At 44.5% G+C, this 26,179-nt stretch overlaps 1 protein-coding gene across 1 annotated transcript in view; it reads left to right on the top strand.

The window, feature by feature from the left end:
- The window catches only part of TUBGCP5 (tubulin gamma complex associated protein 5), a 268,782-nt gene that overhangs the window by 68,602 nt on the left and 174,001 nt on the right, over window positions 1-26,179 (top strand). Inside the window, 2 exon segments of the mRNA XM_030201310.1 lie at window positions 16,475-16,592; window positions 19,321-19,410. Coding sequence (XP_030057170.1) covers window positions 16,475-16,592; window positions 19,321-19,410 — 208 coding nt within the window.

The raw sequence follows: 26,179 nt of genomic DNA, 5'->3' as shown, positions 1-26,179 counted from the left end.
GAAGTTGAGTGGCCATCTATGGGAGTGGGGTGGCCCCCTAGTGGCAGCTTAGATATTGAAGTAATCCGGAAGGTCTACAGCATAGTTGTAGAAGAACCAGAATATTCTGAACAACTCCCCTATATAGATTCCTGGGACAGCCTTGTGACTGACCTTCCCTCTTGGTTGAAAACTTATATGGGATCCCCAGTGAAGTTCATGTTGGGCCGCGTTCAAAGAAAGATTATTAGAAAATCTAAACTGGAGGAGGGAAAGAGCCCCAGGAAGCCTACCACCCAATCGGTGGCTTCCGCCCCTACCCTGTCCGAGAAACCCATACTCTCTGATGACCCCTCAGATCTTGAGCCACCACCTTATGGCCCATTGTTGAGGTTCCGCTCCACCCCCAGAGATCCACGGCGTCCAGCCCAAGCCTCTCCAGCACAGGCTTCTCCGGATAGTTCCTCCCCTTCTGTGCGAACCCCGCCACATTCTAGGTTGGACTTTTCACCCAGCCTCTACCCTCCTCTGCCACATCCTTCCCTGCTAACCTCCCAAGACCCGCTTTGGGCTCCACCCCCTGACTCCTCAACTCCCGATAGCCCAGCCTCTACCTTTAGTACCCCTCCCCACTCATCAGGGGCCCAGCATCCCTTTCAATGGACTGAATCACCTGTGACCACCTCTCAGTCTATGAGTACCCCTCCCCATCCCTCAGGGGTTCAACACGCCTCCCATGAATGGGTTAGACCCGCTGCAATCACTTTTGAGCATGATAGGGGGGTAGCTCCTAGCTCTACCTCAGGTTCCATTCCCACCTCCTCGAGAGTTCTGCCCCTGCGTCAGGTAACCACCACTCGACCGGATCCTAATAATCAGGATCAGGTTATACAGGCACAGGCCTACCAGTATGTACCCTTCACAACCACCGATCTCCTGAACTGGAAGACGCATTACCCCTCTTATACTGAAAAGCCTCAGGCAGTGGTGGACCTAGTGGCTAGCATTATGGCCACCCATAACCCAACCTGGACTGATTGTCAACAACTTCTCCTGACCCTCTTCACAACTGAGGAGAGGCGGAAAAGATTTTACAAAATGCTGAGGCCATCACGCGAGCGCGTGTCCCTGAGGGGACACAGGACCCAGAGGAATGGGTTAGAACTCGGTTCCCTCGCGCAGCTCCAGCTTGGGATCCAAATAATGGGCAGCACTATGAACTGTTGTCTGGCTATTGCCGGGACTTGCTGGAAGGTATGAGAAAAGGCATAAAGAGGCCCATTAATCTGGCAAAGGTCTCTGAAATTCTCCAAGGGGCAACTGAATCCCCTGGGGCCTTTTTAGAGCGACTAATTGAAGCCTACAGAACATACACCCCATTTGACCCTGAGGCACTAGAAAACCAGAGAATGGTGAATAGTGCATTGGTGGCCCAGAGTATGCCAGATATCCGGAAGAAGCTGCAGCGTCAGGAGGGATTCGCAGGGATGAATACCACCCAGCTAATTGAGATCGCAACAAAGGTTTTCGTTAATAGGGATCAGGAGGTGCGCCGAGAGGCTGACCGGAAGATGCAGAAGAAGGCCGACCTTTTGGCAGCAGCCATTACTAATTCCACCCTTAACCGAGGTCGACCTCTAGCTAATGGGAAGCCAAAGTGGGACCCCGGACCGCCAGCCAGGCCTCGAGATTCCTTCAATCAATCCCGGCCACGAGGGGAGAATCCCAGACCACGATTGGAGAGGGATCAGTGCGCCTACTGCAAGGAAAGAGGGCACTGGAAAGATGAATGCCCCCAGAGGCGCCAGGGACTGAGAAGGGGACCAGGAGATCGAGGAAGCCGAGGCCGAGTTCGAGAGGGAAGGTATGAGCCTTCTGAATCTGACATCATTGGGATAGCCGAGATGGCAGAATGGGATGAATAGGACAGACCGGGTTTCTACAAACTGGGCTCCCAGGAACCCATGGTCAAGCTAACCATAGGGAGCCACTCAATTCCATTCATGATTGATACAGGAGCTGAACATTCTGTTGTGACGGAGCGATTAGCGCCTGTGTCTGGAAAAACTGTCCGAGTGGTGGGAGCCACGGGGGTGCAGAACCGGAGGCCCTTCCTGACGACCCGTAGATGCCAATTAGGCTCACACACAGTCACTCATGAATTCCTGTATATGCCAGACTGTCCAATCCCTTTGTTAGGCCGGGACCTGCTGTCCAAGCTTAGGGCCCAAATTTCCTTTGACTCTGATGGCCAGACTTCAGTCTCCTTTCGGCCCCCGATATCCAGCCCTAAGGGCATATTGAGTTTCTGCTGCCCCCTTGAAGAAGAATGGCGGCTGCATCAGTCGCAGGGCCAAGTTGACCTATCCCTGGCCGACAGCTTCCAGGTCAATGGGGTATGGGCAGAAGATAATCCCCCAGGGTTGGCCCGAAATATTCCTCCTGTCCATGTAGATTTACTTCCAAGTGCCCGGCCAATCCATCTTCGTCAATACCCAATTCCCCGAAAGGCTCTGGAAGGGATTCAAGCACATCTGAATCGTCTGTTATCCCATGGAATTATTCGACCTTGCCAGTCTCCATGGAATACGCCACTGTTGCCAGTCCAGAAGCCAGGGACTGAGGACTACCGGCCAGTCCAAGACTTACGAGTGGTCAACAAATCCACTATTTCATTACACCCTGTAGTGCCTAATCCATATGTCCTGCTGGGATTGATACCTTCTGGAGCTACCCATTTCACAACACTGGACCTAAAAGATGCCTTCTTTTGTATTCGGGTGGCCCCCGCCAGTCAATTGCTTTTCGCCTTTCAATGGGAAAACCCAGTAACAGGACGGAAGCTTCAGTATACATGGACCCGCCTGCCACAGGGGTTCAAGAACTCCCCCACCATTTTTGGGACTGCCCTAGGACAAGACCTTAAGACTTTTAAATCTGAGCCTTCCAGGCGAGTTTTACTCCAGTATGTAGATGACCTCCTGATTGCAGCAGTGACCCAGGAAGAGTGTTTTGAGGCTACCAGAGAATTGCTGGAGTTACTCTTGGATGCAGGCTATAAGGTCTCACGCTCGAAGGCCCAACTGTCAGTTAGAAGTGAAGTATCTGGGCTTCTGCATTTCCCAGGGAAGTCGGAGACTGGATGTTAGTAGGAAGCAAGCGGTTGCTGCAATTCCCCAACCCAAGTCCAGAAGGGAAGTTAGGGAATTTCTGGGAGCAGCCGGATTCTGCAGAATTTGGATTCCAAATTTTGCACTGATGGCGAAACCCCTTTACCAGGCCACAAAGGGGGGTGAAAAGGAACCATTTGAATGGGGACCTATTGCTCAACAATCCTTCATCGCCATAAAGAAAGCCCTACTCCAAGCCCCTGCATTAGGCCTTCCTGATGTGGAGAAACCTTTCTCACTGTATGTCCACGAGCGACAGGGGGTTGCCTGGGTGTGTTGACCCAGATGATGGGATCCTGGCAGAGGCCTGTTGCATACCTGTCTAAACAGCTGGATGGAGTGGCTAAAGGATGGCCAGCCTGCCTGAGTGCCATTGCAGCGACAGCCTTACTGGTCCAGGAAGCTGACAAGTTGACCTTGGGGCAAGAACTGGTTGTTAAAGTCCCCCACGCAGTTCTCACCCTCATGGAGTACAAGGGCAACTACTGGTTTACAAATAGCCGCATGGTTAAGTACCAAGCCAGCTTATGTGAGAATCCACGGATACACCTGGAAACAGTAGCTACATTCAATCCCGCCACTCTTTTGCCAGCATCTGAGGGACCACCGGATCATGACTGTATCCAAACCATGGATGAAGTGTACTCCAGTCGACCAGATCTCAAAGATGTTCCTTGGAGGGACCCAGATGTAATTTATTTCACAGATGGAAGCAGTTATGTGGAGAACTCCAAGCGATTGGCAGGCTATGCTGTGGTGACAGAGGACAAGGTGATAGAAGCAAGGGCCCTGCCCCAAGGAACTTCAGCCCAGAAAGCAGAACTTGTGGCCCTCATACGAGCTCTGGAGCTAGCAGCAGGACTGGTGACCAACATTTATACTGATTCCAAGTATGCCTTCACAACTCTACACGCTCATGGAGCTTTGTATAAGGAAAAGGGACTCATAAATGCTGCAGGCCAACCTGTTAAGTATGGACCTGAAATACTGCAGTTGCTAGAGGCTGTTTGGGCCCCTAAGAAGGTAGCTGTCATTCACTGCAGGGGACACCAAAGGATAGATACTCCAGTGGCCCGAGGGAACCGCCATGCTGATCGGGTGGCCAAGGAAGCTGCTCGAGGACCCCCAGTAGGTACTGTGACCCCCCTGTTCCAGATTCGACTGCAAGAATGGACGCCTATGTACACCCAAACGGAAGAGAAATGGGCTCAAGAAGAAGGTGCAGTAAGGAGACCTGATGGTTGGTTACATCTCCCTGATACCAGAGTTCTGGTGCCACGCCACCTAGCTTGGCCGGTAGTGTCTCAAGCTCATGACCTGTCACACTTAGGGAAGACAGCACTAGCCCGCCTACTCAGTCGAGTAGTGGTGCTGGAAGGATTGGATAGTCTGGTTGCCACTGCCTCTGCCCGATGTACTCTCTGTGCCCAGAATAATGCTCGTCAGGGACCCCGTATTCCACCAGGAGTTCAGTCCCTAGTCCCTAGTCATAGACTTCACAGAAATGCCCAGGAGCGGTAGGCTCCGATACCTCTTGGTCATGGTCTGTACTTTTTCTGGGTGGGTGGAAGCATATCCTACAGTCACTGAGAAAGCCACAGAAGTAGCTCGAGCCCTCCTTAGAGATGTTATCCCCAGGTATGGACTGCCCCTTGCCATAGGTTCAGATAATGGTCCCGCCTTTGTTGAAGCCACACTTCAGGCCCTGTCCCACGCATTGCGCATTACTTGGAAATTGCATTGTGCCTACCGTCCCCAGAGTTCAGGGCAGGTTGAGCGGGCAAACAGAACCTTGAAAAATAGCCTAGCAAAGATTTGTCAGGAAACCCAACTGAAATGGCCACAGGCACTGCCACTAGCCCTCTTCCGCCTCCGATGCACCCCAACTAAAGGAACAGCCCTCTCTCCCTTTGAAATTGTGTATGGGAAGCCCCCAGCCATTTTGCAGGGAATTAAGGGAGATATTGGGACTTTAGGGTCTGCCCAGGTGCAGGGCCGGATAATTTCTGAGCTTCAGTCTTATGTGAGAGAAATAAACCCTGTCCCCTTCCAGGCTCAGGTACATTCCTTCCTGCCAGGGGATAGAGTTTGGGTGAAAGACTGGAGGCTCCAGCCTTTGGGGCCCCGGTGGAAAGGACCTTTTACTGTTTTGCTTTCTACCCCTACAGCTGTGAAGGTCGCAGGGATAACTCCATGGGTCCATTGGTCTCGAATCAAGTCTGCTGATCAGACTGAGCCCAGTACGGATCAGACGGAGCCTAGACAGTGGAGAGCAGAAAGTGATCCTGCGGAGCCATTGAAGTTGCGCTTGACCCGAACCAAAGAATCTACTAGCTGAAAAGAAGGGTCAACTGCATACCGCAGGAGCTGCTGGACTTCGGCTTCATACTGAGACTCTTTCTTGCCTGATTCTGGCTTTCCTGGAATTTGAGAGCTTGATCCTTGTCAGTTGAGGTTCTATCCCAACTGGTATAAGAACTCAAAGACTGAGAACATTATATTAGAGTAATCTGTGACTAGCACAGACTGTTGAAATATTATTGCTTGATTAGTTTGCTGTATTTGTTTTAGATTAGGAAGAAAACTATAATCCCCAGAGTTTGAGTTGTGAGACTTATCTCTGCATAAGCTGATTTTAGTCTCAAAGGGGGGAATGAGGCAGCTTGGGCAGAGAAATTATATTTGTTAATTGGTGTTTAAAAGTTTGGTTCAGTTCTGCAAGTGATGGAGGAATGCCTTCTGGTTTCAATTGCTCAAGAATGTCTAGCTTTTGCTAGACTAGAGTTTAAAAGGTCAGAGAGAAGTAATTATTTACCACATCTGAAGGCCATTGGGCATAGTGGATAATCTCGAGGGATCAACAAGCAAGCAGTGTTAGAAGATAGTTTTAAAAAGATTAGGCTAATGTTGGTTAGAAGAAAATAGAGTAGATTTAAATAATTCTAGATGGGGAGTTCCGGTGACGTCATAACCGCGAGGGGTTGAAGAAAAAAGATCTCTCCGGCTTCAATCCCCCCTCCGCATGATCAGCTCACAAACCGCGATCTAAAATTGAAATTCGCCGCAGCCTGAATCGCTAGAGAGGCCGGCAACGAACATTTTAAATTAATTGGCGGCGTGATGGCAGCGAAAAATATACATAAAGACAAGCTCCGTGGTAGAGGAGCAGAAGACAAGATGGCGCCGCCCGCAAGCCCGCCGGGCCCGACAGTGTCATCGGCCTGGATCGCCGAAATAACTTCAGAAATGTCCTCAGTGTTAGAAGACATGTTGGATCGCCGGCTCTCCCCCATAAACACTAACCTGGAAAAGGTAAAAGAACAGCTCACGGATCTTTCTCGGGACTGTGCAGGCTTTCAAGCACGTGTGAGTGAAATTGAGGATAGAGTAACGGAGGTGGAGACAATACAAGATATAACTCAAAAAAAGCTGCAGGCGATGGAGGAAAAGATTGAGGACTTAGAAAATAGGTCCAGGAGAAATAATATCCGAGTGGTGGGCCTGCCAGAAGCGTTACCCGAACGGGGCTTGGAGGTCTTTTTGGCACGCTGGTTTGCCAGTGAACTACAGTTCCCAGAAGCCTCGGGGCCAATACAGATAGAACGGGCTCATCGCATCGGGATGAAAATGACTGGCACCAATAAACCAAGAGTGGTAATTCTAAGATTTTTGAATTATGCGCAAAAACAAGAAGTGATGAAGCTGCTGAGAACTGGAAAAGCATTGGAGTATGATGGAATCCCAGTAAGATGTTTCCAAGATTATTCAGCAGGGGTAGCAACACGGAGGAGACAGTTTTCGGAGGTTTGCTCAACACTATTTCAAAAGAAAATAAGATTTGCACTACAATACCCTGCCAAACTGCGGGTCACGCATAACGGTATTACTAAGACATATGAGACGGCAGGGGCGGCTAAAGAATTTCTACAACAGCTGGGAACAATATCTTCAGATGCAAGTTGAACAGCATAGAAAAGAGAACACTCTGAGAACACTGAGTAATGTTATAAGGAAAAGTCAGCAGAGACCTGACTGGTCAATATATGACAATACAGCAATCTCCCAGCCAAGAACAAAGATGGACCACTTATAGTAGCAGAAGGCTTGGCAAGATGGCTGCAGTTGGAAAGTTAAGGTTCAATGGTTTGTGAGTTAGACTTGACTTTTTTTTTTTTTTTTTATTTCTCATCTTGTGCTGTTGATTAAGACACTATATGGCAGACATGGCCAGTGGGTGAACCGGTTTGAACCCCTGGTAAGAGGGGTGAGACCCCGTAAGTGTCTGATCAGCCTGACAATGATAGTTATGTTTAATGTAACATTGTATAATGCGGAGGGGGGAGGGAGAGACGTAAGGAAGTCGAGGTCCTAATTGGTGGACCTGAGAATAAGGGATACAGGATTTGGGGGGGGGGGGGGGGGGGTGGGGGGAGGGAAGAGGGATGCAAGCAGGACACAAGTCTTAATTAGAAAGGATGTAGAACATAACAGTGAAGCTGGCACAGTGGAAGTGCAAGTGGGGGGGGGGGGGGCAGAGGCTGGGATGTCCCCCTCGATTACAACAGTGGACATCTGTGGATATAGGCACACACCTTCAAATCCAAGAATAGTAAGAATACTAACGTGGAATGTAGGCGGAGTTAATTCGCCAATCAAACGCTCTAAGATTTTACAACAACTAAATAGGCAGAAAGCAGACATAGCACTCTTACAGGAGACGCATCTGAACCAGATTGAACATGCCAAGCTCAGCACCTGGTGGGTTGGGGATTGTATAGCAGCAAATGCACAAGGTAAAAAGGGAGGAGTAGCGATACTAATTAGAAAAGGCATAGCCTCGGTAATTAATCCACTTCTGATTGATACTGAAGGCCGTTGTGTTATAATGGAAGTGGTAGTTGGGAGACAGAAACTGCTAATCTGTAATGTTTATGCTCCAAATAGATACGATAGGAAGTTCTATCAAACTTTGATTAATTTTCTGATCAGGCAACCGCACGCAGCTATAGTGCTGGGGGGTGATTTAAATGCAGCTTGGGATCCCTCTCTGGACAGATCAGCCCCGGAGACGGCCTCTTCATGTTATAATAATAGAGGCCTCTTACAATTGAGCCAGATGCTGGGCCTGGTTGATGTGTGGCGGGTGCTGCACCCAGGTGAGAAAGACTATACACACCTGTCGCGGGCTCACTCCACTCAGTCGAGAATTGACTATATTCTGACATCACGTCAGATGTTTGGGGAAGTGACAACAGCAGAGATAGGACCGTACATGGTGTCGGACCATGCCTGGGTTAAGATAGAATGGATACCAAGTGGTACAACCCCACAGGAATATAAATGGCAATTTCCCCTGGAGCTCAGCTCAGATCCAGTGCTTAAAGGTAGATTACAAGCTCGCTGGGCGGAATATAGCACTCATAATCAAGAACACATAGAAGACCCAGTTTTGTTTTGGGAAGCGGCTAAGGCGGTTCTTAGAGGCGAAGTTATAAGTCACACGCACTTTGTGAGGAAGACACGAGATAGAAAGATCTTGCGTTTAAGTAACCAACTTTGTAAGACACGGAGGAGATATGGGGAGACACACGCGATAGGTGATAAACAACAAGTGTTAGAGCTTCAAACTGCCTTAAATGTACTTTTGCAAGAAAGGGCACACAAGTCACAGCTCTACTATAGATATATGCTTTATAAACACGGTAATAAAGCAGGCAAGTTAATGTCAAAAATAATTAACCCCCGGGGAGGGACTAAGAACATTTTGGCACTGAGGCAAAGGGGGGGAGGGCTCCACACATCAGATAAAGCAATATGTGAAACTTTTCGGGCCTTTTATCAAGGGCTGTACGCTTCCCCAGAGGAAGACGGTCTGTTAAATCAGATGTATTTAGAAAATCTGGCTTTACCAAAGCTTACAATACAAGAGTTGGACAGTCTCAGTCAATTAATTACTGAGGATGAAGTCAGTCTAGTTATTGCCCGCAGCCTGCGACTAAAAGCCCCGGGACCTGATGGTTTAAGAGGAGAATTCTATAAATTAATGGAAGGAGGAGTTATACCTGCAATTACTAGATTTTTGAACCAACTGATAGAGAGACAGAGGTTACCCCCAGACTTGAATAGGGCTCAAATAATAGTCTTGTTGAAGCCGGGGAGGGACCCTCTAGAGCCGACATCGTACCGGCCTATCTCCCTATTAAATTATGATACCAAGTTGTTGGCAAAAATCTTGGCTAATAGACTGGCGAGGCTGCTCCCAAGGTTGATTCATGAAAGTCAGGTGGGATTTGTGGGAGGTAGAGCAGTGAGTAAAAACTTGAGAGCAATACTGACATCACTAGAACACAGCTCGCAGGCGAAGGTAGCATCATTGCTGATCAGCTTTGATGCGGAAAAGGCCTTCGATAAGGTTCACTGGAAGTTCCTTTTTGATACGCTGGAACATTATGGATTTTCAGGGAGATTTGTTGAGGCAATTCATGCTTTATATGCCAACCCATGTGCCACCCTGAGAGTAAACGGGATAGAATCGGAAAGTTTCTGTATTGGGAGGGGCACAAGGCAGGGGTGCCCATTGTCCCCTCTTCTCTTTGTTTTGGTTTTAGATCCCCTTATCAGAGATATCATGGCAAACCCTTTGATCCGGGGAGTTGGCTTAGGGACCCACATGTTTAAGATTGCAGCATTTGCGGATGACATTTTGGTACATCTCACAAACCCAAGGGACTCCTTAGACACGTTACTGGAAACCTTTCGTGAATATGGCGATTACTCAGGTTTCCGTATTAATCTAGACAAATCAGAAGCGCTGGCTTCGCCAGAGGTGAACCAGAGGGATTGGGTCCCTGAATTTCCGTTGAGATGGGCTAGAGAGTCTTTTAAATATTTAGGAATCCGACTCACAATGAATACATTAGATTTATATCAGTTGAATGTTAAAATCTTACTGGAATATACTACAGCTAAATTGGACTCTTGGATGAGTTTGCCACTGTCATTAATGGGACGGATACATGTAGTACAAATGGTGTTGTTTCCGCGCTGGTTGTACGTTCTTCAAACTTTACCCATACGCCTATCGCGGTCTGATTTGAGGCGGATGATGCGTCTTTTTGGTAGATTTTGTTGGGCAGGCAAAAAGCCCAAAGTTAGCCAAAATCTGTTAATAGGGAGCTGGAGACAGGGGGGAATGGGTATCCCGGATGTGTTCCTATATAATCAGGCGTGTTTGCTGCGCCACTTAGGTGATGTGGTGAATGCCACACAATATTACACACCTATGGGCTTGGAGGAAGCTTTTTTTGCTCCCTATGACATATTAGCATTGCTCCATTTACCTCGTAGTCAGCTCCCTTCTAAATTTAAAAAAAGTATAATACTGCAGCCCCTTCGGGAGGCGTGGCAGTGGTGGATGCGGCAAATGGGGGGCCACCCACACGTTACAGATCAAATCCCAATCGTAGGCAATCCTGTTTTTGAAGCAGGGATAGATAACCCGACATTTGGCAGATGGCAAGGGCTGGGCATCACAAGATTGGAACACCTATTATTGGACAATGGGGAAATGATAACATTTGACGCCATTCAAGATAAAGTGGGATCAGCTTGGGGAAATAGATTTGCCTATGCACAGGTCCGACACTATGTGAAATCCTTGAGCCAAGTACCCCTGAGAGGGCGGATGGGGGAGCTGCTAAGGGTTTTTTTTTGAGGAGTTACAGATAGAGAAACAATCTGTATCAGCATTGTATGGGGCACTGGCTAGGCGTAAGTCCCAGAGGCAATATGTTGATCTTAAGCGAAAATGGGAACAAGATCTGGGGACCTCCCTGGCAACATGGGATGTGTCAGCCACCTTGAAGGGCATCCGGGCGTTGGTAACAGATGAGAGGCTGAGGGAGTGTGGTTATAGAGTGGTCCTACGGGGGTATATGTCTAGAACACAACTGGCTCATATGTTGGGGCCGGACAACTCGGGGTGTGCTAAATGCGGAGGGGGTCCCAGCTCGTTATATCATGCATTATGGCAATGCCCCAAGGTGCGCATGTTTTGGCAGAGGGTAAGAGGGTTTTTGATTCGATTGGGGAACAGTGTTCAAGGAACGGAGTGGCAGTTTCTGTTGGATCAACCAAGAGCGTTTGCTCCATTAGGCGCCCCTGCTATAATGTTATGCAGGAAGCTGAGCTTGGTAGCGCGGAAATGCATTATGCAATACTGGGTCTCATCGGAAGGACCAGCTTACTGGCATTGGCGCAATCAGGTGCATCTTCTGGCCTCTTGGGAGGCTAGGGATTCAAAACAATCGCCTAAACGTAGAGTGCGCTTTCTACAGATTTGGACACCATATCTGCAAATACTCAGCCCAAGGGGACGTAGTCTGCTTGTCAATGCCTGATAAATAGCGGTATATTGGAGAGTTAGGGCACCATGTAGTAGCAAATTAGTCTAGAGTGGATCTGCTTGCAAGGGGGAGGAGGGACCGGGTGGGGGGCGGGAGGGGTTGAGTGTGAAGTATATGGCTAAAGCCTGGCAATGCTCTAGAGCTTTAATGTTTCATTTTCTGATATTTGTGATAAGCACTATCTTACCTAATGAAGTATTCAAGTGTATGATATTAGGAACATGAGTCATTTAAAATCTAATGTTAACATGGGCCAAGGAATCGTTAAGAGGGGAGGGGGGAGAAAAATGGGGATGAAAAGTGTTTGGCGAAGTTGAATATGTTGCAAGAATGCTGTTTTGTATATCAAGCAATGCTATATGCATATTCTACATTACTTTGTATTGTGATAATCGTTAATAAAACAGTTTAAACATAAATAATTCTAGATGGGTTAGATTTTGTCTTATAAGGAATTCTGATTTCTGCTTATTTTAGAATATGTTTTATTCTGTGTAATTAATAAGTTCTATTTCTATGTAGAATATCTTTTCAATTCAACTTTGTCTGACCTTTCAAGTGATATTTCTGCAAGTTTAAATAGATCATCTGGTTTGAATTATCCACAGTCCTAGCTAGGTGAAAGAGGTCAGGAAAAGTCAACTTTGTTCCTTGATGAATAGCTAAGTGTAGGACTGGTCCTGAAAGTAATAACAAACTATATCTGTGTGTTATTAAGCAAGATTGGCCCTTGACCCCTTAATGAATGCCAGAACCCAGTTAGTATGAAGTTGATTGGGAAACTGATTATGTGAGTAATAAAATGCCAAGAGATAGGTGCCACAATGTCTAGTGTGAGAGGCCCCAGGTCATAGGTCAGTTTAGGAAATGTCTGAAATCTATGTAACTGATATTTTTAAGTAATGTGTAAGTAATAATTAGTTCAAGGCAGAGTAATCAATCTATTCTTTACCATCTGGAAAGTAAGGGGGGCTAGAGGGGTTTAAAACTGTATATAACTGGGAGCAAAAGCAGCTTACGTGAGAAGGAGAGAGCTAAGAAGAAGAGAAGGAGCTGAGACAGAAGCCATAAGATCCAGAGAGCTGAGAAAGAGAAGAAGAGACCTAGTGCTGATGTCCTACTTTGTTTGCTGGCAAATAAAGAAGATTTTTCCCTCATTCTGGTGTGTGCTGTTTGACTCCTGAAGTACCACAGATTCTGCTAACAATAGTGGTAATTCCTGCAACAGTTGTATTGTAATCACTATTGCCAAGTGGCCCCAAAACTGATACCTCTTGTACCAAGTTCTGCATTACATTAAGGACTGTATCTAAAATAGCTCCCCCTCTAATCCATTTCTGAACCAGCTTCTCCATGAAGCAGTCATTTATTTAATGTACTGTACTTCCCTAGCATATCCTGACCTGACATCCAGTCAGTACTGAAATAATTGAAATCATCCATTATATAGTAATGCCAAATTTGCTAGCTTCCCCAATTTCTGTTAAACAGTGCGCCTAAGTCATTTAAATACTGTGCAGCTGTAAGAGGAGTGTACTCGTGGGTAGGGCATGATTTTGTCATTGGTTTGTCTCCTAGTGGTGCACACAACTTAGAGAATACTATCAGCTGTGTGCATTGCATAGTGCATTTAAGTGTGCCCACTTACGTCAGACTGTCGTAACTAAGCACACCTATGCGGCTTGTGTATCACCGCTGAAGTCCTGAAGAAAATAAATTAAAGAATGAAAAAATTATATAGTTAAGATGCCAGGCTTGATCTATGGACTTTAGTGAACATTTCTTAACAATTTGCATTCCTGACATGTTAATCACTACAGGCATAGGAGCCAATTCTGTGGGTGCTATGATTGCTTAAGCACCCCCAATATTGAGAAAATTCCTTGTATGTGTCCAGGGAGGGGTTATTTCCATTGGGCTTAGCACCCCTAATAATTTTGAAAAGTTGGCTCTTATGACTATAGGAGTGAGACTGTTAAATAATATGCATGTACAATCCTTGCCAGGTGCCCTTGGCCTGGATTGGCTGCTGTCGTGGACAGGATGCTGGGCTCGATGGACCCTTGGTCTTTTCCCAGTGTGGCATTACTTATGTACTTATGCACTCATGATCTGCCCATATGACTCCCCCTTGCATTCTCATGCCCTACAAGTTGCACACTTGCCCCCCCCCCCCCTGTTTAGTAGGCCACGCTATAATGCAAACATGGCTCATTCACTTTGAGTGAGCTGTGTAGGTGTTGCTGCCTGGCAGCCGCTAGCATAGCTTGGTAAATTGGGGGGGGGGGGGGGGGTAAGATTATAGGGCACTGCTTAGTGCCCAACTTGCATTTATGTGCAAATTTGTAACCTTCATAACCTTTACACACGTACATGGTAGGTATTCTATAAACTGATCATGTAAATTGTGCGCACATTTAGGCAAGTCATTTTACAGAATGAGGGGGAAGTGGATGCAGATTGCAGTGGAGTTTATGTGACTGATGATTAATGTGAGCCATTATTTGTCAGTTTGGACTCTGGATGAAAAGCTGCTTTTTCTTTTTTTTACTGATTTTTTTCTCCACCATTTCCTTTATTTGAAATTGATTTATTCTTATTAAAACAGCTCTTTTCACAGTATAGTTCACAGACTTTATTTTGATTTTCTGATTTTGAGGTCTCTTGTCTCCTATTGTTGTTAGTATTATACTGGGAAAATGGATGTGCCCAACAGCTGAGGAGTACAAATTTTTTGTTTTCATTCTTTGAGACTTTTCAAGTATGAAAAGCACTGTACAATCTCCGAATACAATGGGGGGTGGTAAGGATAGGAGCCAGAGCAGTGGTGTAGGGCCTACATTAGATGTTGAAGCTTGTATGGCTGCCAACTGGAAGGTGACCAGTTTTAAACTAGAAAGACACCTCGACATGGCTGGATAATAAACCTTGTGTAGGGCAAATGTTTTCCTTTAATTTATTTCTCCACTAGGCCTTCACTTTACTGGCTGCAAGTTTTAAGATAATTTTCACATGTCTCTGCTGAACTACATACATTTTCCAGCATTTAAAACATTGATGCCAATTAAGTCTATGAGGGTAAGGGAGAAGCTGGAGCAGGGCAGGAGAGCAATTGCCATTGTGTTACTGCTGGAAAGGAGCCCAGCTGTCACGAGCCATCAAGGAGGAGAAGAGAAAGGCAGAGAAGAAAGAGAGGGGACTTCACAATATACTGTTCTATTCGTGCGTCTACCCTACTGATGTCATAATTCCTATTATACATGAATGTAACTCACCATGAGCCTCTACAGAAAAGGTGCACGTTAAATCCAAATCCCCTTTCTCTTTCATACAGTGCTGGCCCCTTCCACTCAGGGGCACCAGAGACAGCATATCATGCACTGTTTGAGTTTATTCAAGGATCAATCAAAATAAAGAAACACATGAAAATGATGTGTTATACTGGAAAAATACATTTCTCTAGCTTCTTTTCATTGGTACTCTGTCCTATAGGATTATCCACTGGTTACTTACAATTAAATTGCATATGGTTCAAAAATACTAGGACTAAGGGGCACACAATCTACAAAATAATACATTTAAAACAAATCGGAGAAAATATTTCTTCACTTAGTGTGTATTTAAACTCTGGAATTTGTTGCCAGAGAATGTAGTAAAGCAGTTAGCTTAGCAGGGTTTAAAAAAAAGGTTTGGCTGTCTTCCTAAAAGAAAATTCCATAAGCCATTAGTAAGAAGGACTTTGGAAAATCCACTGCTTATTTCTAGGATAAGCAACATAAAATATATTGTATTATTTTGGGACCTTGCCAGGTGTTTGTGACCTGGATTGGCCACTGTTGGAAACAGGATACTGGGCTTCATGGACCTTTGGTCTGTCCCCAGTATGACAGCACTTATGTTCTTATGCCTTTGGATTTAGTACTAAGCATGTCCTTTTGGGGTGCCTAAAATGAGGTATCAATTTATAGAATTGATGTGCAAGTGGAAAATGTGTCAATTTCAATTTGTACACAAACATCAATTATCAATATATCTAATATGTGACTGTCTCTGGGAAAAGGTGATGAAAGTATCAGATTCAAAATGTTGAGACTGGGTCCATAAACTGTGTGCAAAAGTTACGTGATTGAACTTCTGTAACTTTTTAATTTTTTTTCCATATAAAAGGATGGGGTTCGGACTCTTGTATTACAAATAGTTTGCTCTAACAAAATTCATTAAAACATCATTTTTTTTTGTTTATGGGGGACTTAGTCACCTTTTCCCAGAGATTCGCATAAGGCATTTTGTAAAGGTGAAGCTAGACCTTTGTAGTTGTGCAGTAGTGAAAAGATCATAGAGTTGCATGGCCAGAAGTGCTATAACTGGAAGATATAAAGACTAAACGTTTGGTTGGTGGGCACTGTATCTCTCTCCTCTCTCAGTTGTCTGACCAGGAGACCCAGTGCAGGAGAGCAATTAACACAGCTGATGTCTTTGGCTAGACTGCCCATCACTGTGCTGCCTGTTCCCACCGAACCCAGTTGAGCTTTTTCACTGCCTGGTACGTTTTCTCTCCATTGTCCAGCCTGTATACTCCATGAATTATACAGTATATTAGGATTATACATGGGCTAATAAGTTATTTATAAAATTCTGCAGAAGCATAATTGCTCAATTCCCTGAAAACCTCACCAAATGGATATATAAACTATATCTGTACCTGTAGCCATAGGTTATTTTTTATATTGACATGCTAGATATAGATATTATCGATAATTCTGTTTCTGGTTTTACAGCTAAACACCTTTCTTTCTTTTTTTTTTTTTGTAGTATTCATTAAATGTAAATGTCATCAAACTTGATTGACTAATGTGCAAAATGAAGTATGGCGTACATACTTTACATTTCTTGTTCACAGTTGTCATATTTCTTATTTAGCTGGTGAGCCTGATGCACGTAGCTGGTTGGAGCAGCATGTGGTTCCTCAATACTGGACAGGCAGAGCGCACAGACTCTATCACAGTTTACATCTCCACTCCAATTTAGCAACTGTTTGGTAAGAAACATATGAAATACCACTTAATTGTACTTTCTTTAAGACCCTATTTACTAACCCGGTAAAACAGTGCCACTATTTGCAGCTCCGCCTCTAGCAGTAGTACTGTTCCATGAAACTACCACCTGGTTGGTTCTATTTTTGAAGCCATTAAATGTGCAAGGGCTGTGAAGGCATTAGCTCAGTGCAGCCACTAGCGCAGCTTAGTAAACGTGGTAAGCGTTTACAGGTTAAAAACTAACATAGTCAATAACACATATTAACATGAAAACACTGTTTTACATTGATGCACTGTTATACTCATCAATTAATTTGCTCCATATCACCAAAGAGACAGTTCCACATGACACTACTTAATATGAAAGACCTAGACAAGAAACAAATATTTCCATTGCTCTTTAGAACTGCTGCAAGGGTGTACTCAACCAAAGATAGCCAGGTAGTTTATTTCTAGTATTGGTCTCTGTATTGAAAATGCAGCAGCCCTTGTTCTTTGGTATAGTTTTATTGTTTTACTAGTAAAAAAGGCCCGTTTCTGACACAAATGAAACGGGCGCTAGCAAGGTTTTCCTTGGAGTGTGTATGTTTGAGAGAGTGTGTGTGAGTGTGACTGTGTGAGAGAGAGAGTGAATGTGCAAGTGTGTGTGTGTGACAGAGAGAGAGAGTGAGACTGGGTGCGAGTGTGTCTGTGAGAGAGAGTGTGTACCAGGGCCCCCCCTCCTTCCCAGTTCCAGGGTCTCCCCTCCAAGTTCCAGGGTCGTTCCCCCCCCCCTTCCTCCGAGTTCCAGGGTCGTCCCTTCCCTCTGAGTTCTAGGGTCGTCCCCTCCCTGCCTCCCTCCGAGTTTCAGGGTCCCCTCCCTCCCCTGCATTATGCTCTCTCCCCTGCATTCATCCATATGCAGGCAACTTCCTCTGTGCCATGCCCCCTCCATCCATCCATGTGCAGCATCTCTTCCCTGCCCCCTCCACCTCCCTCCGAGTTCCAGGCCCTCCTCCCTTCCAATTTCCAGGGTCCCCCCTCCCTCTGTCCCTCCGTCCCTCCCTCCCAGTTCCAGGGTCCCATGGAACTGGGAGGGAGGGGGGACGGAGAACATTGGAGCAGTGACGTCAGCAGGTGGTTACGATACCAATGAGACACATTGGAATGTTGTTGGAGCAAATTATTATACTAGATGTAACAGTGGCTTTGTATGTATTATTGTACACTGCTTAGAATGGTAGATTGTGCGGTATAGAAATTTATGAAATAAATAAATAAGCTATCTGACTTTAAGGTCTTATTTTTTGTGGCAGTCACTTCAGCACGCAGAGTCAGTGATCTTCAGGCCTTAGTAGCTGATCCAACTTATTCTTTCAACAATAGAGTGTTCCTGTGCACTCATCCTAAAGTAGGAAATAGATTTTTTAATGAAGATGTGTTCACTATGTTCGTAACCCTGCCTGTTGCAGGACTAGCAGTTTTCTTTTTTTTTTTTTGTTGTTGAAGGCACTGTGTAGCTAAGGAATGCTACATATGTGAAAATTTCAGTGGTTCCCAAACCTGTCCTGATTTCTTCCAGCCAGTCAGGTTTACAGGATATCTATAACGAATATTCAGGAGAAAGATGTGCATTCATTGGAGGCAGTGCATGCAGATCTCTCTCATGAATATTCATTGTGAATATCCTGAAAACCTGACTGGCTGGGAAGCCCCCAGGACAGGTTTAAGAACCACTGGACTATACTATCTTGTTTGTCCTCTGAGACCAGTGGTTCTCAACCCAGCCCTCGGGACACAGCCAAGCAGTTGAGTTTTCAGGATACCTACAATGAATATGCATGAGAGAGATTTTCATACCACAGAGGCAGTGCCCCAAGGACTGGGTTGAGAACCACTGCTCTAGAAAACAGTCACCTGTTTCAGATGTTCTCCAAGGACTGAAGGATATATACTTTATTCTCATGTACTCTCTTACCTCCCCATGGAGTTGAATTTTATAAGCTAAAAGAGTGGCTAGGTCCCATGCAGCAGCAACAGGTGTAGTGAACTCTCGCAAAAGTTTGTTTACAAACATGGAGAGCTGTTCTTACGTGGGGCTCCATCAGATATCACCCATATGTAAGAATATATTTCCTCCTGTTCTTGGAGAACATCTGCTTACAGGTGAGTAATTGCATTATGTAATCCTCATATGTGGTTATCCTCCTGTTCATGAATAATAACAGTTACAAGGGATATAAACTTGGATTTAGTACATACCTCTCTCAGAATTTCAAGGTGAGTTATGTTCAGGACTTACATTGTAGGTTTGTAAGTCCTGAGACAATGAAGGGTTAAGAGACTTGCTCAAAATCACACAGTGTATCAGTAAGATGTGAATCAGACTTCCCTGATTCTCAGTCCACTGCTTTAACCATTAGTCTACTCTTCTACTCCAGGTAAGCAACTTTGCATTTTTGTGTCTGAGAACTGTAAGACCTAAGTTGAAGTCCTGTTTCTGGCCCTTGCAAGTAGTTGTGCCTCAGGGAGTTTGCCTTAATTCCTGCTAGCCTCTCACATTGTAAAATACTTTTGGTTATGGATTCATTGTACCTATAAGTAAAATCTGAAATAAACATTGGCCCACAATGTTTTCATACTGTCTCTTCAGAAAGTCTACAATGGTTTTTCCTCAGTTTTGTTTTTGTTTTTAATTTTTTTTTTTTATTCATAGTACTCAGTGTAATGAAAATGTTCCTTTTCTTTTAGGGCACAGCATTTGTATACTAGTGAGCCCCTTTACACACCAGATGACAGGACCTTTGTCACAGAGATGCAGGTGATACGGGAAACACTGTGGTAAGCTGAAAATCTTAAGGGAGGATTTCATATTATCCAGTGTATTTACATTATTTGGTTTGTTTTTATTTTATATCTAAGTATAAATGGTTAAAGTTGATTAAAATTCTTTTTGTTTTGAGCAGTGTATTTCTAAACCCTATTTTAGGGGCTGATTTAACAGCAACCACAACGAGTTTTATATACCATCACGGCTTATCAAGCAGGCTACTGTGGGGGCTATAGTGGCCCCCATTGCAGTCCCCTTAATTTGCAAAAAATACTTCTAATAAAATTCAAAATAACACTTTGAATTGAGTCCCTCCGGATCCTGTGGATTTGGAACTTGATACATTTCAAAAAGTGGTTTTGAGAGATGTAAAGAGAATGCATAATTCATTAGGTCATCAGAGAAACAATTTGACATAAGCAGGAAGAAGTGCTTCATCAGTTGCAGAAAGACAAGGATTTGATAATTATGAGAGCTGATAAAGGGGGAGGGATAGTAGTCCAATATAGAATTCAACATTTGAAGGAAGCAAATTGACAGTTAAATGATGGTCAGTTTTATGTAGAATTACCTGCTGACCTCACTAAAGATTTTGTTCTTTCTGTTTAGGATATTCTAGTTCAAGCATAACAACAAGGAATAATCACATCAAAAGAATATAAATACTTACTGAGATTGTATCCTAAGATTCCGATTATTTATTTTGTTCCAAAAAATCATAAAATGGTGATAGATCTGTCAGGTAGCCTGCCTGTATATAGCAGAGTTTGAGAGAAACTGCGTACGACTGGTAGCGCGATAGAAATGATTTGTAGTAGTAGTAGTAGTAGTAGTAGAAAGTTTAATAAAACTAGCTATATTAGTAATATATTACTTTGGAAGCACTTCATTGATGACTAGTGGAACCATGCCTGTTTCCTCAACAATGAAACGGGCCCTAGGAAGGCTGTGATGTAAGCTTTTTTTTTTTTCTCCCCTGCCCTGCCCTGCCCTCCCCTCCCATCCCATCCCCTCCCTGTCCAGCGATTCTCCTCTTCCATGCCCTCCCATCCGTGTCCCGCGATTCTCTCCTCTACTGTCCTCCCATCTCATCCATCAGTTCTCTGCCCTGCCCTCCCCTTCCTCCCTTCCTTCCCTCGATGTCCCGTGATTCTCTCCTCCCCTTGATTTGTACCTCAACATTCTCTGGCTGGCTGGCGCTGGCTTCCGTTCTGTTCGTAACATCCCTCCTGACGTCAACTTGCCTCCAGCGTTCCCTTCCCTCTCACTGTTCCGCCTTCTGACGTCATTACGTCTTGACGCAAGGGCGGGGCAGTGAGGGGGAATGGAACGCTGGAGGCTGGCTGACATCAGGAGATGTTACGAACCCAGACAGCCAGCCTACCATGGAATGTTGGAGGTGCAAATTATTATATAGGATGTGCTACTGGTATGACTGGGTGACAATGAAGAATTAAATTAGTTTATATTGTATTTTAATAACTATAGTAACATAGTAACATAGTAGATGACGGCAGAAAAAGACCTGCACGGTCCATCCAGTCTGCCCAACAAGACAACTCATGTGTGCTACTTTTGTGTATACCCTACTTTGATTTGTACCTGTGCTCTTCAGGGCACAGACCGTATAAGTCTGCCCAGCACTAGCCCCGCCTCCCAACCACCGGCTCTGGCATAGACCGTATAAGTCTGCCCAGCACTATCCCCGCCTCCCACCACCGGCTCTGGCACAGTCCGTATAAGTCTGCCCCGCACTATCCCCGCCTCCCAACCTCCAGCCCCGCCTCCCACTACCGGCTCTGCTATCCAATCTCGGTTAAGCTCCTGAGGATCCTTTCCTTCTGAACAGGATTCCTTTATGTTTATCCCACGCATGTTTGAATTCCATTACCGTTTTCCTCTCCACCACCTCCCGCGGGAGGGCATTCCAAGCATCCACCACTCTCTCCGTGAAGAAATACTTCCTGACATTTTTCTATGATCCTAATATATTGTTCAGTGCAACGGTTGGTGGGCAGGAGGTTAATTTTCTGGATATTAATATACAATATTGTGCAGGGACTTTTAAAACACAACTGCATTGCAAAATTACTGATCAAAATACAATATTGCATTTTCAAAGCTTTCATCCACAACAGTTGAAAGAAAGCATTCCAGCAGGGCAATTTCTCTGCCTCAAACGCTTGTGCACGGAGCAAGAGACATTTGTAGCTCAGGCGCCCACAATGAAACAAAGATTTTACTGGAGAGTTTATCCAAATAAGGTGGTTATAAAGGTTTTCAAAAGAGCGGTTAATGTACATAAGAACAGCCATACTGGGTCAGACCAATGGTCCATCTAGCCCAGTATCCTGTTTTCCAAACAGTGGTCAAGCCAGGTCAGAAGTACCTGGCAGAAACCCAAATCGTGGCAACATTCCGTACCTCTAATCCCAGGGCAAGCAGTCGCTTCCCCATGTCTGTCTCAATAGCAGACTATGGACTCTTCTTCAAGGAATTTGTCCAAACCTTTTTAAAACCCAGATACGTTAACCGCTTTTACCACATCCTTCGGCAGAGTTCCAGAGCTCAACTATCTGTTGAGTGAAAAAATATTTCCTCCTATTTGTTTTAAAAAGTATTTCCATGTAACTTCCTTGAGTGTCCCCTAGACTTTATACTTTTGGAACAAGTAAAAAATCAATTTAATTCTACTTGTTCTACACCACTCAAGAATTTGTAGACCTCAATCATATCTTCCCTCATCTGTCTCTTTTTCAAGCTGAAGAGCCCTAACCTCTTTAGCCTTTCTTCATACAAGAGGAGTTTCATCCCCTTCATCATTTTTGGTCGCTCTTCTTTGATTATTGATTATTGTAACAGTTTGTTACTTGGCATTTCTAGATCTCAGTTACAGGCATTACAAGTAGCACAAAATGCTGTGGCTAGAATTTTGGTAGGTGTCAGTAGATGTGAGCATATCTCACCAAACCTGAAATCTTTGCATTGGCTACCCATTGAGTATCATATTAAATTCAAAATCTTGCTCTTAGTTTTTAAGATCTTAACTGGTAAGGTTTCAGAAATATTAGCAGCAAAATTACATGCATATCAGCCTTCCAGGACCCTGAGATCTGCACAACAATTGTATTTAGATAAACCTGTATTTTGAGTTATAAGATTAAATGAATATAGAGCATTTATTTCTTATGAAGCAGGTCCTACTTTGTGGAACAGTTTACCATTGAGACTTAAGAAAACACAAGAGATCAAACAGTTCAAAAGAGAATTAAAGACCTACTTTTTATACATTCCTAAGGGACTGAAGATCTGATTTGAGAAGGTGGAAGAGATCAGACTGATTGAGATTGAAGTTTTCAAAGAGTTTTATGTTGATTTTTTTTTGTTATTTTATTTTAGTTTAGTTAGTTCAGTAATGTTATGTCTGTGTGCAGAATTGTATTTTGATTTTATGTATGTGTATTTTGTAAACTGCTGAGAACTTTTGGATTGTGCAGTATAACAATCAAACATATAAATGGCAAGTGACCGATTCACCTGCAAATGCGCAGTAGAGACTTCCCTCTCTGTCCCGCCCTCGCGTCAAGACGTGATGACGTCAGAGGGCGGAACAGAGAGGGAAATGGAGTCGGACTGTCGGACGCTGCCGCTGGAGCCTGGAAACGAACATCGCACTCACCAACCTCCACCCTCCCCCCCCCATCCCCGCCGCCGCTCCCGCCCCCCTCTGTATCGGGCCCCCTGCACTGACCTGACAGCGCCTCTCACCTCCGTGTGGAAGCGCTGCAGGCAGCAGCAGAGCGATCTGCTGCTGCCTGCAGCGCTTTCACACGGAGGTGAGAGGCGCTGTGAGGTCAGTGCAGGGGGCCTGGCACGGAGGGGGGAGGGAGCGGCGGCGAGGAGGGTAGCTGGAAATCTTGTCCATTTTAACGGGCTTAACGGCTAGTTTTTTAATAAAATAGAGAATAGTTATTAACCAGTGTAAAGTTTCAGAAGTTTCAAGAGTGACAGCTGTGCTTCCTTGTTTTGATCAAGTTAATAGTATTAGGAAAATTATACATAAATATTGGCCTATTTTGTCTTTACATCCACAGCTTATTGAAAAACCATGGTTTGCTTTTACCAGTTACCTTCTGCGGATACAATAGGTCATTTTAAATGTGGATGATGTGCAAATACTCAGACATTTCAGATTAAAATCATGTACAAATTGCACTTCTAAGCAAGTAGTATATAGGATTGTTTGCCCATGTCAAAAATGGTATAGGTCAAACAAACCAATAAAATGCAGAATTGCTCAACCTTTGAGCAATTTGCGGGTAAATCGTTTGTCAGCACCACTTGCCACTCATTGGAATCAAGCACACCATCAAGCCACAGATTTGCGGTTTGTAGTTTTATTACAGGTAGAATTCGAGAGGAGGAGATGTTGTCCCAAATTTGATGCACAAAGAGCAAAGGATTATTTATACATGGGGAACAGTTGAACCGCGGGGTACAAATGAAAAAAAAAAAAAAGAAATAGGTTGGTCACAGTTGTGAATAGAGTGGTTAAGGTTTTCTGTTATAAAATGTCATATCCGGAGGCAGTCCCCACATTCTGTTGAGTTTGGCTGTTTTGTAATCCATCATTTTTCTCTTTCCTGAGGTGGTCTGAGTATTTTGAATCTAGTGTATGAGGTATGATTTTATTATTCATATGGTAATGGAAGAGAATTTGTATTTTAATGGTGCTCTTATTAGGTTTTGTGATGATTTTAATTTTAGCCCTGCCTCCTGAAGACACCAATCAGGTGAAATATGATATGGTGTAGAGCTCAGACATCAATTCTGAATAATAAAGAGCACAAGTAGGTTTTCCAGCCCTTGATCATCAGTTGGCTTTGAGTGGAACTTCGATGAATGTTGCTGAATAACATGTGCTTCTATGATAGAGGTTGCTGAAAGGAGCAGTCACGTTTAAGTATAGGATTTATGAAGATATTAACAACGATTGAATGTCATCATTTGAGATGCTTCTTTGACATTAAACATGATGTGAAAATGTCATAACAACATGTCTGCACAATCCAATTACTCTACGGGTCCATATGCATAAATTAAAACTTACCAAATTTATGGGACCTTGTAGCATTCCGAATTGGCGTTGTTAGAAAAAAATGATGTCAAATCAAGGAGGCAGGGGCATGTGTGCAACATAGTTTATATGATGTAAAAAAGGCAATTACTGACATCACCTCCCTCTCTCAGTGCTGGCGTTCTGTGGTCAAATTAATCATTTGCAGAATAAAAAAGTAAACAAAAAGTGTTCACTTAATTTAATTTATCACTTTTATTTACTTTTTTATTCTGCTTGGAAGATGTTGGCACTATGTAGATTTATTCTTCTGTGGTTATTTACAATATTTACTTGCAAATAATTAGTCTGACCACAAAACATCAGCATTGGGGGAGAGGGGATGTGACGTCAGTAACCACTTTTTTTTAAGGATGGAGCAAAAAGAACTTTCAGTTAAGTAGGCTCAGAAAAATAATTTCCTTAAAAGGATATTGCATGAGAGAGCTCAAAAGCTTAACCATAGTCTTAAAGCTCTCCTTCAATCTCTAGAAGCTAAATGGTGAGGTCTTCAGGATCTTGGAGAATATCGCATGGGCCTTTTAAGGCACTGCCTATCCAACTGGAACAGCTTTTAATAGCAGCCCATTATTTCTAATAACCTTTATTATTGCTTTTAATAGCGTTTGCTATTGTTTTGGGTGTACTTGTGACTTCGCCTACTGGCTTCAACTCGTATAATGGGCTAGATATCCTTGTACCGTCTCCTGTTCTCAATCTAACCTGCTTGCTTTGAAACAGCAGCTCCTCTCCAGGATTTCCAACTGCTCCAGTTGCAGTTTATAGTGCAGTAGCTTCTATCTTCAGCCCATAACTTGGATTCTCTTACTCCCTCTAGTCTGCTGTGCATTCAGGAACTGTTCGAGGATATGTAGCTCCAGCTGTGACTCCAGCTCCACTCTGTAACTGGATTGGCTTTCCCCAGCTGCTCCAGCACCAACAGAAATCTTACTTCCACTTTTTACATGGAAGCTTTCTCTTTTTCAAATTAGCTTCTGCTGATTACTCTCAGGTACACACTACAGCTCAACTAAGTGTCCTGCTTGTTAGAACTCTGACGTTTGTGTGTGTGTATGTGTGTATATATATATTTTTTTTAATTTAATTGTATTTATTATTATTTTTTTAATTCTATCTTGCCAACTCTCCTGGCCAGGTGCGACTTGCACAACAGCCCCAAACACACTATGTTGCACTTCTCTGGCCTTTCCTGGCCAGTGCTTACTCCAAACCAACTAACACTCTTCCAGAACCCCACAGAAAATAACCCTGTATGTCCAGTGCTTAGTATCTCTTATTTCTCCGAGGACAAGCAGGCTGCTTGTTCTCACTGATGGGTGACGTCCACGGCAGCCCCTCCAATCGGAAACTTCACTAGCAAAGTCCTTTGCTAGCCCTCGCGCGCCCGCGCGCACCGCGCATGCGCGGCCGTCTTCCCGCCCGAAACCGGCTCGAGCCGGCCAGTCTTCTTTTGTCCGCACTCGGTACGGTCGTGTTTTCGCCGTGTCGAGCCCCGGAAAGTCGACCTCGCGCGTCCAATTTGTTTGAACGTGTTTTTTTTCCTTCGGGAAAGCTTTGTCCTAGTCGGGAAGTGCTCCGGAAACCCCTCGCCGGGTTTCGTGTAAATCCTCCCCGTACTTCTAGCTTTTTGCCCCGGTAAGTTT

This window comes from Microcaecilia unicolor, chromosome 4 (genome assembly GCF_901765095.1).
Source record: "Microcaecilia unicolor chromosome 4, aMicUni1.1, whole genome shotgun sequence".
In the NCBI taxonomy this organism is placed as follows: Eukaryota; Metazoa; Chordata; class Amphibia; order Gymnophiona; family Siphonopidae; genus Microcaecilia; species Microcaecilia unicolor.
The sequence above is the reverse complement of the archived record's forward strand: the minus strand, read 5'-3'. Positions and strand labels throughout refer to the sequence as shown.